The sequence below is a fragment of the Brienomyrus brachyistius genome, chromosome 10 (assembly GCF_023856365.1).
Source record: "Brienomyrus brachyistius isolate T26 chromosome 10, BBRACH_0.4, whole genome shotgun sequence".
Taxonomy (NCBI): Eukaryota; Metazoa; Chordata; class Actinopteri; order Osteoglossiformes; family Mormyridae; genus Brienomyrus; species Brienomyrus brachyistius.
Genome location: NC_064542.1, coordinates 12,225,258 through 12,238,982, shown reverse-complemented (window position 1 = coordinate 12,238,982; position 13,725 = coordinate 12,225,258). Strand labels below are relative to the sequence as shown.

Here is a 13,725-nt window from a genome sequence, read left to right as displayed (position 1 = left end):
GGACGTCACCCATTTTTGGGGGTAAATAAACTTGGTATGATTGAAAAATAGATAACAAATGAAAACCAAATTTAAACAACCATACTTCCAAGGTGGGGGACAGCCGTGTGTCTGTGAACAGAGGGTTAAGTCCGACAGAGCCCGCCCTGCTGCTCAGAGCTGCTGAGCTCAATGGGCCGCCCCCCCATTACTGCCTCCTCCCAAACTGGGGGCTGCTGTTAGATTCTCCCGGGTCACAGACGACAGAGTAACTCTTCGGCTGAACTGCTCTACACTCAAGGTAAGGGGACCCCCCCTCCCTCGGTGGCATTGCTCAGTACAACCGTACGGCTGCTTTTTATTGATAATCGAACCACTGGTTTTAGAAATCTAAGAATAGTCATTTTTAGTAGCTGTTAAAAACACTCAAAACCTTTGTAGAGTGCAGACTTGTGCTGTTTAGAAACAAGATCATGGATGCATATGGACAAAGTTTAGTCTTTGCAACAACAAAAAAATACTAGACAATACTAGACAAACTATCATGGTTATTCAGTTACTAAGTGTATAAAGTCGTATTGGACCATATAAATTGCATCTTTATGTTTGCGTGAAGTGACTGAGATGTCAAGATGGCCACTCTTTTCCTGCGGGAATAAGATCTGAGTAATTTTTGCAGGACAGAACCGTCTTGTCAAAGTAAGCAATTAAGGTTGTTTTGCTGATGAGTCAGTAACTTAATATAGTTGTGAAGAAAAAAACTTGTGTGGTTTTCCTGCGAATTGTCCCACCACTCGCTTGTTAAGGAGAAAGAGAATAATCCGCCAGTCAGGATTATCTGCTCAAGAACAAACAGCCAGAGTCTCAGGGCTCAAAATAACATTGTAGAAGCATGATGTTCAAAATTATGACTGCCACATAGGCAGGAGGAGGGGCAGGAGGAAAATAGTCCCCCCCCCCCCCCCCACAAAAAAAAAGGAGTTTGGGGGAAGACATCCTATTGAATAGACCCTCCCAAATGCTCGCAGTAAAGGAATGCGTGTTTCCAAGGCAACCCCAACCAGCTGTTGTGGGGGCTTGGCAAATATCTTCTTTCTCCGGATGGTCAGGAGACTGTCAAAATCTGCTGTCTTTCCTTGGTGGGGGGGTCTCCATTCAGGCACAACTCAGGCACAACAGTGCAGTCACGTTCCCATCCGCAGAACTGCTCTGTCTCTGCGATCCATCTTTGAGTTTTTATTGTTTCAGTCTGAAACGTTACACGTTGATCTCTGAAATCAATTTAGCGAAGCGGCGCTTGATTTTTTTTTTGTTCCGTCACGCAGAGAGGCCCAGTCTCTCTGGGACAGGATCCGAGGCTCAGATAGGGGAGGGCTTGAGTCACTTGGCTGAATATGGTTTTACACATTCCTTGGGTTCCATGGACCGCTGGGAAAGTACCTTAATCACATTTTGGGCTAGTCGCCGGGGGGGATACCAGGGGTCAGAAGTGTGGACATGCAGCCTTGTAACAGGGGGACAGTGTGCCAGGGACCCCAGAACAAAATGCCACCTGGGAAAGGAAGAAGCTACTGTCCAGGTGCCATGGGGGGGGGTGGGGGGGGCGGATAGGGTTAACAGCGGAACTCGACAATGATTTCAAGTTGGAGAAATAAACAGTGATGCTGGCAGTTGGGGGGGGGGGGTCCTTACAGATGGAAAAGGTTTATCCGGAGGTGGAGTCGGGTGTGGGTGTGTTTCTGTGTGTGTGTGGGGGGGGGGGGGGGTAACTCATACTTCTAGGATGAAAGCAAGACATAATAACAGGGTTTCTTAAGTGTCCCTCAGTTACTGTGTGGTTGGCTTTTAAACTCCAAAAAAAACTCACAGAAAAAATCAGTGCATGCAGTGGAAGCTCATTATTTCTGCAGACCATACTTTCCAAATAAATGTGAGATAGCGTCAGCACCAGATAAGATTTTTTTTTCCCTCCATGTTCCAAAAAAAAAATTATAATCTACATATTTCCGCCAAGTGACGGAGGACAGCTGGATGGCTGCAGAAATGTGCAAACGCAACGTGGAGGATCCGTATAACTGCTGGCAGCCGCTCGTGTGTACATTCCCCTCACATATGCGTGCAGACGCCTCGGCTCGACACCACCTTGCGCCGCAGGAAATGAGATTGAGAGGAGATGTTTAGGACGCCGAAATCGCTAGAGGAAGATAAAGCCTGAACATCGGGGAAGTTAGATCTCAGATCCGGCGACTGAGAGAGCTTATCTGTGCGGCGCAAAGAGGCCACACGGGGGCGGCGAGGTCAGCTGGCGTCAGGGTCGGGTTTCGCAGACAGCCCCCCTCATTCAGTGTCCTCTGACTCCGGCCTTTGTCTCACTCGCGTCCCCTCTTTGCCGTCCCAGCTCACCGCTTTTAGCGGAGGCCCGGTCTGCCACGGTGACGGATCGTCTTTCGGCTTTGTTCGCCAATCCCTCCTGTTCCTTGTGTTTTTTTCTTTCTTCGGGGATCCCGAACTTCCCAAGACTATAATGCACTTTTCTCAGCAGTCAAAAAACAAAAAAGAAAAATCACAGCCAGCTCTATATTTTGTGAGTTGAACTTGGTTCAAAACAATAATCGAAGACATGCATCAAAGCTGCTGAGAATCTCTGCTTTAACAGTTTGAGGGTAAAAAAAACTGAAAATAGCATTAGTGGTCAAAAAACGCTTCCAATTTTTAGAGATTATACAACTCCAGTTACTTATTTAATGGCCTAATGTATGAAATTTGTAACATTGTTTTTAAACATTACTGGTAATATTTGTGTAGTCATTTTTAAAGCATATTGCCAAAAATACTAGGTGTTTCCACAGTTTTGGTCAATAGTATAGATGCTTTTCGTTTTGATACATGTGGTGAAAGTAAAACTGCCGACTCAGGGTTGGCTTGGGTGGGGTTTGTAGTCATGGTGCAGTGGGGGGGGGGGGGGGAACCAACTGAGGTGCAGGAAAAAGGCTAGTTTTAAACTGGTGATGTAATCAGCTACAATTTTCCTGTGTTTTTACCACATGAGTCACTACTCATTAAATGGTCTAAATATCCTCATCTTGGTCCCATAAGACCCAGCCTTCACTATAGCCCCCCACTGTCAATGAGCAGGACGACAGACAGGGGCATTCCCAGAAAAAATGGAAATAGCAGGCAGAGGTCAAAGGTCACGGACCACCTGAGTTTGCTTTTAGTCTGGCTTTAGCCACCAATATGGCAGACTGGCTCTGGTACGTTGTGAAACATAAATAATACTGCGGAATTGGTCATAGCCCCAAACTATAGGGGCGTAGCACAGTATAGAGGCTTTAAGCCAACTTTCATGATGGAAAATCCATTGAGGACCATTTACATCAAGGGTCACACTGAGTTTGAAGGACCCAAGCTCGGTGGGACAGTTTTCTTTATGCTGTTTACAATGTTTGCCTGCTCAAAATGAAATACAGAGGAACAGAGGCACCTTACACACCGAAGCAGGTTCCTTTCCCTCTGGCCCGTTTGATGACCGGAACTGGTTTCCAAGCAAAATAATTTGTTTTCGTCCTTACGTCAAGCCGTGCCCTCACGCCAGAAACAGCAGCCCCCTCCAAGGTAAACACAGACGGGTCCGCACCAGCCGGAGGGCCCCCCCCCCCCGCCCGCCCGTGTCCGCTGACACAAGCTGTTTTCGGAGATGTCCGTGAAATAGCACCTCTCTGTCACACGGGAGCAGAAACAGCGGAACATTCTGCACCGTACACATCCCTTCGCCCTCGGGGTTTCCATGTGGCTGGGATGTGATGTTGGATTCGGTGGGGCATGCCTGCTCATAGGACCACCTAATGCACACATTCCTCAGATATCCCCATACTGTAATTCCCTATCATACTGGACTGGAATTCCCGAATGGAGACTTCGGGATTTGGGATTTCCATGGTCGCGAAAACAGACTGATGGTTTCATGGATTAAAACGTTAAAGCATTTTTTTACCGTTGCCACTGGCGACACATTTGCATCCCCGGGTGTCTGAGCAAAACACTCAGCAACAGTATCAGTGTGTAGATAACAGCTTCAGAGTAGCTTTGCAATGCTTAGGTTCGTTCTCACTCCTCCACCCCCAAAGACATGGCTGATTCTGTCCAGAAGCCCTACAATCTCTCCTGACGATGTTCATCACCCATGTAACTAGAATAAAATATGGCGAAAGGCCTGGGGTTACCTGTATTCCAGAGCTGAAAATCTGGTTTCAAAAATGCAGTAAACTCAATAGCAAAGGCCTGTCCAGTGCACTCATGCAAGCATGCTGCTGACACTTAGAGATTTCCTGCATGTAATGACAAGTATCCTTCAGTGGCACTATTTTGAACATAGAATAGAATAGAACAGAATAGAACAGTGATACTTAATGATAGTGATATGTTAAACTAAGTTAGATATTTGAACAATAATGGTGTAAGTAATACATGCATGTTTATTCAGGCTGTTGAATGAAAGGTTGTGTCTTGCTTTGAATAACCACCCAGATGTTCTGTCCAAAATGACAAGCGCCTCAGACTCCCATTACTGTACAGCATGACCTTCACCTCGAGCTCCATCCTCATCTTCCTGTCTTCGCTCCGCTGCTTCCCGGCTTGATTGGAATGTCAAAAGGAGGAACAAAAGACTCCCCGACACATTGGGGAGAGAACAGGCAATATGGGAATATAGTCATCCTTCTGAGTTCCCACCTCCCACCTGTGTCTAGGCATAGTTGGCTGTCAAAGCTCACACATGGTTTCTGCAAGATCGGACACACCGCACAAGCCAAGGCGAGCCCTGTGTACGAGCGAGATGCCAGAGGCACTCAATTCCTTACTATCTCAACTTGAATTTCGCATTACAATGCAAGATGCCACTGGATTTCACATTGACTAACGGTCAACAACTGGGATTATCATGTATGACTGGCAGACACAGCCAAACAACAATCACCCTACAATTATGTGCATTTCTCTCAATTAATTTATCACAGCAGGAGTTTCCTGCGTTGTCGTTGCGATGATTTTGCGCTCTGGTGACCACCGGCACGTTTGCTGGTTTAATGGTAGGGCCTGCAGCTTGTGGCTAACAGTCATGTCTGTTCTTCCCCCAGAACCATGCGGATGTGGCTGATCTTCGCACTGTGCCTGGCGGGCAAGGCCTTAGCCGCCCCGGTGAGAGACCGAGAATGGATTCCCAAATGTTGAATTGCTCCCAAATTCCACATAGACAAAGAAAGATTTACATAGTACAGAGAAAAGTCATACATGTAAAATATACCATCCTCTAAAGTGACTTAATCTTTTAGGTGTTTGTTCTTCCAGCTTTGTAAATAAAGGTATAAACATATGTTTATGAAACTATGGCTATCAGAAAAATTGTAAAGACTTACCATAGGGCAGCGGTTGCTAATTGTCTTTTCTCGCTTGTTTCCAGACTGAAGAGGAGAAAATGTTAGTGGAGGTAAGCAAAGTGGAGGGTCCATGAATTGTGGGATGTCCAGGGCTAAATTTTGCCAAGTTCCGCAACGCTGGTGTGCTCGAAAGTCCAGGACCATACTACTTTCCAGGAGAAACCCCTTATGCATGGACAAGTGTTGATGTAGGACGAAAGGTCCCTGAACTCCCATCCTGTGGGAGACTCTGAGTAAACCTTGTAGGGGTTCGTCCAGTGGTTCCCACACATTCCCCCAGCAGCCCTACTCCAGAACATTGTTTAACCCCCCTCCCCACACTGAAAACCCTGCTCCCTTCCCTCCCCAGTCCATTAACAGACGTGCCCTCACTTCATTTCCTGGTGAGGAAAGTGTGAGCAAATGCAGGACCTCACGTGTAGCCAAGAGTAGCGCCACGACAAGTTTGTTTCCTCACTGTCTGTCCGCTCGGATGCCTGAGCGGTTGCCTGGGTCTCCTGGACAATGCTCCCTCAGGCACGGCAGACAAGCAGGGAAACCGCACCGTTTACGCACAGTGCCTGTAAACGAGTTCTGGCCTTTCAGCTCGGCTGTACTGGACAAGGTGCTTGCAGAGAGGTGGAAGAGAGCGGGCCTGGCGTTAATGTTCTGGTTGTCCCCTGTGTAGGTACAGGATATGGAAGTGGGCGCAAACCCAGTCCAGGTGGAGACCGGAGAGTTTGATGAGGCCATTGAGGTCGAGGAGGATGTTGTTGCTGAGAGTGAGTTTCAGCACCAATGTGATGATGGATGGTACTTGTGACAATGTCAGGTTTCCCCCTGTTCATTTACAGATAAAAGACCTCTTTAAAAACCCCGATAAGAATCACAGCCTGAAAGATCCTATTCTTTTAGCCTGTGAAATAAACAGAAGATGCACACTTTAAAAAGAAACATGTCCATCAGAATCTAAAAGGAAATACTGTGACATAATGTACAAGACACTTCAGCGAGAGGTCAGAACCTTCTGAAGATTTTAGAAACAAACATTCGAAACCTCTGCACATTTAACAGAAATGTGGCAAAACATGTAGGCCAGCGAAACCCAAGTAATGAAAGACTACCTCATTTAAAATACACACAACTATAATTATACGCTTTATTCAGCTATACATTTTCAGGGAGCGCAGTTTTAAAGTCTTATTTATTTAATCACAGACTCTGCCCATGGCAAAGATGGCAAATGAAATTTCTTTTTGGGAACTAGGAATGTTCTTCGGCTTCAAGTAGAAACATATAATCATTCCCTAAAAGGGGAAGCGGGGGAGAGAACCACATTTTGCTGGTGCAGCTATGTTCACCCCCATTTGTACGTCCTGCATGCAGACCCCTGCCTCAACTACCACTGCAAGAAGGGCAAGGTATGCGAGGTGGATGAGAGCAACACTCCAGTTTGCGTATGCCAGGACCCTTCCACCTGCCCCGAGGCCACGAGCGAGTATGAGCATGTAAGTACTCCATGGGAGCGTTTATCAAACTGATCCTCGGAAGCACCCAGGCAGACCACGTTTTTGGTCCCTCTCATCTCCCAGTAGGAAGCGAAAAAATATGGCCTGTCTGGCAGGGAGTTGGAAGGGAGCAACAATGTGAACCATCTGAGGGGTCTCAGAAGATCAGTTTGCTCTACAGAAATGATCGACCGGACCCCGAAGATGGGGACAATGAATGGCCACTGGTACCAGTTTTAGCTGAAACTTGTATCATTCTAGTTTCACTAGTATTCGAGAGTCAGTTCTCCAGATCCCATGATCGGCAGCCAACGTCAGATTTGAATTCCTCTCTGTCTACACTGTCAAATGCCATTCAGGTGAATTCAACCCACTAAGACCACAAGCTAACCAAGCCAATTAATGCTCTGGTTCCACTCAGGTCTGTGGCACAGACAACAAGACCTATGACTCCTCCTGCCACTTCTTCACCTCCAAGTGCGCCTTGGAGGGGACCAAGAAGGGACACAAGCTGCACCTGGACTACATCGGGCCCTGCAAATGTGAGTAGCGTCTGTTTCAGGTGATCGTGGAGCCCTGACTACATCAGGCAGCTGGGAAGAGCTGACAGACTAACAGGCCCCTGGACGATAGGCCTCTCCTTCAGGCTGTGGCTTGTCCTGCATTTCTTAACACAAATAAGGACACAGACCTAAAGATACTCAGTTCAGGTCACAAGAAGGTCACTACTGGAGCCTGCGAAAAATTATTTTTTCATAGACTGTAAGGTATCAGATCCACACAGTAGCAATATCCTCTGTTAGCCTGGTGAGTAGAAGGGTGGTAAAATGTGTTGGTTAAACATTCTGGCAGGAAAGGAGGAGGTGACTGTAAAGGGAGATATCCATTTGTCCATGGGTAGGATGACCTGGCTTGACTCAAACGCCACTCAGTGGATGTTAGCTAGTAGGGGCTGGCAGTCATTCTCACGTGGCCCTTTTTCCTTTCGTTTTTTGTCGGCAGACATTGCTCCGTGCATGGATCTTGAGCTGACTGAATTTCCCCTGCGTATGAGGGACTGGCTGAAGAACGTGTTGGTGACTCTTTACGAGCGCGATGAAGACAACAACCTGCTGACCGAGAAGCAGAAGCTCAGAGTGAGTTTAACTACCCCACCCCCCACCCCCCCCCACCTCAATTTGCCTAGTCGGACTACTGTTTCCCTTCTATTACATCATGTATTTCACAGCTCCGCCCCCATCAACTTATTGGTGATGCTGGCCACTCCCTCTTTAGCTGGGTACAAGTTCCATTCGTGTGAAAAAATTATTTACCAACTTAAAAATCCATCATTCTACAAAAGATATTACAGATGCTCTACAGATGTTACTCACCGACTAAAAGGACCATTCAACTGTTAGCTGAGCATGTTGATGAATGCACTGTTCAGCATTTGTGGTCATAAAGTCCATGTTCACCGTTAATGCCTTTCCATCTCGCACACAGGTGAAGAAGATCTATGAGAATGCGAAGAGGCTGGAGGCCGGTGACCACTCCCTGGACCTGCTGGCCCACGATTTCGAGAAGAACTACAACATGTACATCTTCCCAGTGCACTGGCAGTTCGGCCAGCTGGACCAGCATCCTGTTGACGGGTTTGTATTCCAGTCACCTGTGGCCCGTACCTCTAATCACATTGCAGACCTTTATGAAATCCTCCTCAGACAAAGTGCCTGGGTCACGTGACGTCAGCTCCCATAGTCTTACCCACAATGCAATTCACCCAATGTCCCTAAACACATTGCATAGCACTCATAATACTTAATGCACCCATCCCCCTTTCTGTGTGTCTGTCTCTGACACAGGTATCTGTCCCACACTGAGCTGGCCCCCCTGCGCGCCCCCCTGATTCCCATGGAACACTGCACCACCCGATTCTTCGAGCAGTGCGACTCCGACAACGACAAGTACATCGCCCTGGAGGAATGGGCCGGCTGCTTTGGCATCAAAGACCGTAAGTGATGGTACCCTCTCGTTGAGGTTCAACCTGTCCATACATCCGTAGATGGACAAACATGCAAGACTCATCTGTGTCCGTTGTTTGAGAAATACATACACACACTCAAACACTACCAGTAAAAGTTTTTGCACACACTGAGATAAATAAATGTACAGTTTGTTCACCATTTAAGTATCTTTATTAGTAAGGAAATGTCATATCTTTAATTCACCAAGTAACCTCCTTTAGTAGTTAAAGCAGCAGAGAAAAATTTCTACAAGGGACATTAAATTCTGCTCTGTATCATAGAATGAAACTAGTTAACTAGTGCATTTAAAGTTAAGGGACAGCCTAGAATTTGACTGTGCCATCAGCACACAACCAGGTAATAGGATGTCAGACACACACTGTCACACACTCTTTCCATGTTATAAAGGAAACTTCTTTGACTTATATTTTCATTTATAGCTGTTCACTCAACTTTTTGAAGCTTAACAAGGACTTTTTTTTAAAATCTGCAGTTTATGAAATAAACGGAAAAGTGGTAAAAACCTGTGATGTGCAAAATCTTTTGAGTGGTAATGTATACAGGTCATATTCTTAAATGCCTTGACCATGGTAAAAACTGTATTTTGATCAAAACGTCTGTCAGAAAGCTGTGCTTATGAGATGAGCCCTTTAAAATGCTGACCACGTGGCTGTTTTCTGTTTTACAGAGGATGTCGACAAGGACCTTGTCATCTAAATATAGGTCTCTAGAGACTCCTCCATCTGCGGGATGAGGTGCTAACCCTAAATTAAAAGTGCAGTAACGGTGCTAATCCTTTCCTTTAACAGCCTATACCACTAAAATGTAAAAATGGAAAAAAAAAAAAAAAAACATACACAGGTCAGCCGAATTTTCACCCAGCGCAAACAAACAAGCTTCCTTCCAGTGCTTTCTAAAACTTGCTTGTGCAAACAGATTTGTCAGTCAGTTGGCGGGAGATGGAAAGACAGATGGTGCAAAGGTTGGGTGTCGTGCCTTCGGCTCAGTTGGATTGGACTGTGTAAGTCGTCAAGTATGTAATGATGGAGCTCCTGGAAAACGAAATTTGAAATCCGGAATAGTATTTTCCACATAATCAGGGCTTGGAATAAATACAGTTCTATTTGGCAAGAATTGTAAGACTAAAATAAAATTTCCTAATAAATTTTCTTTTCTCTTGCTTTTATATACTTAAGTGTTTTTTCCTGTTTTGGTGGTGGGTTAATATTTGTCCTTGTTTTATTTGAAGTGTAGTCCTGTGTGTCTTGAGGGTTTTTTTTATTTTCTTGTTTTCAATAGTTCCCTGTTACGCAGACAGGCAAGATGTTAAATGTTTTCAAATTTATACCAATAAAAGGGCACGTTCTTCAAACCATGAGAACCGAATCTCGCAGGTTGAGATTATTCCCACTTTACAGTTTGACTTTGGCGACAATGTGAGCAGCCTAATAACTATTAACATCAATAAAACAGTGTGTTGGAGAAACGTTTTCTGGCATTGCATTCTAACTTCGTCTATTCACTCCCCTACTCCGTGCAAAAATATACACAACAAAAAATAATCGTGGTAATACCTGAAAACGACTGAGAAGAAATATAGCATTAAAATAATTAAAATTGTCTTTTAATTGCAAACCTTTTTTTATTTACAGTATTGAAATGTTTTGTAATCGTCACATTTTCATTTGCATACTAGCTTTTCCAAATTTGTTTTAACGCAGCTCCTTACATTTCATAAACTGAAATACACAGGCTAAATATGCAGTGATTATACTTTGATCCAGATAATATCAGAAAAGGTGATTTTAAAAAAATGGCTTATTGCACGTGTGATTCGGGTGAATTAAATATGGTTTCCAGACAGGATTTTTTATTAATTTAGAATTTTATGAAGTAGGCCTTTGACTTTAACACATTAGTATCTTTTTCCTAAATGCAGCAGTATTATTTATTGCTTTGTACTGATCTAGTGAAATAAGCAACGCTTAAACGTCTACTGAGCTTTTTTTAGGACGGAAATTTAAGATGTGAGCCAGAAACGGTTTCGGTCCTGGGTGTGCCCTTTTTGTTCCAGTAGGTCCGAGCAGCTGGGAAAGACATTGGGACGGCGCGAAGCTGGGATCGCTGGTAAAAAGGCTTGCCGTCCTCTGCACCCGGTTACCAGCTGCACCTTCTCCGCCAGACCCACAGCCCCGCCCGGCCACAACAGGGCTGGGGGGAGATAGAGAGCCAGCGCTGCCTTCATCATCGGCCGCACAGCCACACATGCACGTACATACAGCTCCATAACCGTGAAATCTTACAATTTTCTTTGCGTCATGGGATTCCCAAACAGCTGCAAATAAACGAATCCTATTTTTCAGAGATATTTTGGTATGATAAATATCACTTTCTTAACTAGCTATGGATATCAAAGTAGGGTAATGACTGTATTTACAAAGTGCAGATTTGGTTCTAGGAGTGCGTTCTTACTCATTACAGTCATACTCATAAGTGTCTTTGCACGGTGAAGTGCAGGCTTTTGGCAGGGGGATTACGGACAAAAAAATCCAGTATAATATAAAATTCATCTTCATGATTTAATAGAAAGTTTAATGAAAGAAGTTACGCGACAATAACTTGAAAAAACAACTTTATTCCCGGTACTTTTAGCAAAAACTGTAGTTAAGACCTAAAATGACATAGTTATAAGGAATAATTAGAAACATCCGTCAAATGTCTGAAGAAAAAAACCCTGATCTGTATTCTTAAGGGGGGGGGGGGTTAACCAGTAATGAGAAACTAGCAGCTATATCTGATCCCACGCGTTGTAGTAATACAACTCTATCGCAAATATCGAAGATGTGCTTTAAAAATATGTCAAAACATGAAAACTACACGCTCTGCAGCTTGCGAGCATAAGTCGCAGTTCCAAGGGCGTCTTGCCCAGTAAAATCACTAACCATTTTTTTAAAGCTATTTTTAAAAGATGTCTATGAAGTCGGACTTGGTATTAGTAGACCGAATATCTTTTCGTGGAATAAATACGAAATCGCAGTTCCTTGTCTGTTTACTGTTATTCTCTGTTATGAACGGGTGTGATTTTAAGAGCCACCATGCTGCAGGATAAGCACATCAGTGATGTTAGAGCCGCCATTGTCGCAGACTGGAAAAAGCAAACCATAAAGAAACAGGGTTTTCATGAACAGCTGCGTTGCGGGTATACACAACCAACTGTCGCGCTTATTTTAAAAAATGGAGCTTTGCGTTGTAAAGGTGATATCATGGGTGTAAATTACTGAGTGGATGGGGTGGGGGGGGTACCAAAACCGGTCAATACACCCCTCCCCCCAAATAATCACATCGTCATGATTAATGGGTGGAGATCTCAACCTCCCAAATGTTCAACCCAAAGTTACGCCCTTAAGCTGCCTGCTTTTTCTTTGGCCAGTAAACTGATGCAAATTCTCATGGATTTTATAGCTATTTTTCCAGGTTTGGATGATAGGATGGGATTACGCCCCCGTTACCGCCCCCTTTCACAATTAATAACTTACCGCCATCTGGTGGAACCTTCGTTACATATCATGAAACATTTTGATTCTTTCGAGGTATGCAAACATAAGGATGGATGGATGTTCAAGTAATCGACTTACTTACAAATCCATTTATGCACTATTTATGCATATGTATGTATGTATACTTATAAGCAAGGTTGTCAGACAAATGACTACTTAAAATGACTTTAACCATATGCAAGTACTGCAAGATAATGAAATACTTCAGAAACGATGTTTTTGCATTTAGATCCCTCATACCTTCTAGTCCGAAGACTTCTGTTGTCGTTCTCGTTAAAAAACGGTTAGCTAATGTTTTCTCCTAAAATAATGTTCTGCTACAGGCAACTCAAAATTACCACCAACAAGACGTGCTGGAAAAGTCGCTTTGTAAAAATATAATGAATTGAATTTATTTACTCATGGCTTGGGGTGCTGTTTACATGCTGTCAGTGCACTAACAGTATACAGACAGTACAGAAATATCTACTGTTGTAGCTAAAAAATTACCTTCGTCTCAGTGGCAACGAGAACTATTAAAACGTAAAATTATCTTATCCATTTCATATTCCATGACAGGGAAAACAAATGGTACAATCCCGTATGAAGGCATACAATATTAAATATATTGAATGTTAAATCTGCGTTCTACATAAAGTAATGAGTTCCAGCGCGAGTGACATATAAATTGTTTTAACTGCTCTTTCCCAGATACGGTACGATAAAGCTGCCCATCACTGCCACCTGCTTTTGCTCTCTGCACATGCCAATATACAAGCCAAAGGGTGCCACCTAGAGGACAAACTAACTAATTTTATGAATCAAAAAGTGGTCCAAAAAGTGGTTATTGGCCCATAATATGGCTAATAACAAAATATTGACCTTGCTTCCAAAATATTTTAATCCATCTCCAGGCTGCACATGTCACGAGACTTGGGGTACACTCTAGATGGGATAGCAGTCTATCACGGGCCACAGGCGCTGATCAACACCAGTTAGCATAACTGAACGTCTTCGGACAGTGAGAGGAAACTGACACAGCACAGGGAGAACATGCAACGCCAAAGATAGGGCTTCGAACCGCCCAAACATGCTGGCCTTCCATTATTTCCCCATTTTGCTGACTACGTGGAATATATACATTTCATCAAAATTAATTCGGGGGTCAATTTAGCTTCCATCTGTATAAGACCAACCTGTTGTTTGGGTTAATTGTACTTTAAAACTTGCCATAGCGTTTTTTTCTGGAGTCAGTATAACTTGTGCAAGCGATCAAAACAGA

The 13,725-nt window shown here is 44.1% G+C and overlaps 1 protein-coding gene across 1 annotated transcript; it reads left to right on the top strand.

The window, feature by feature from the left end:
* Positions 1-127: 127 nt before the first annotated feature.
* Positions 128-10,288, top strand: sparc (secreted protein, acidic, cysteine-rich (osteonectin)). The gene is made up of 10 exons (XM_049028854.1): positions 128-280; positions 5,115-5,175; positions 5,438-5,464; positions 6,082-6,175; positions 6,780-6,901; positions 7,323-7,443; positions 7,904-8,037; positions 8,387-8,535; positions 8,746-8,894; positions 9,596-10,288. Exons 2-10 carry the CDS (start codon positions 5,119-5,121, stop codon positions 9,622-9,624), a joined length of 882 nt encoding a protein of 293 aa, XP_048884811.1. The 5' UTR covers positions 128-280; positions 5,115-5,118; the 3' UTR covers positions 9,625-10,288.
* The last annotated feature ends 3,437 nt before the right edge of the window (positions 10,289-13,725 follow it).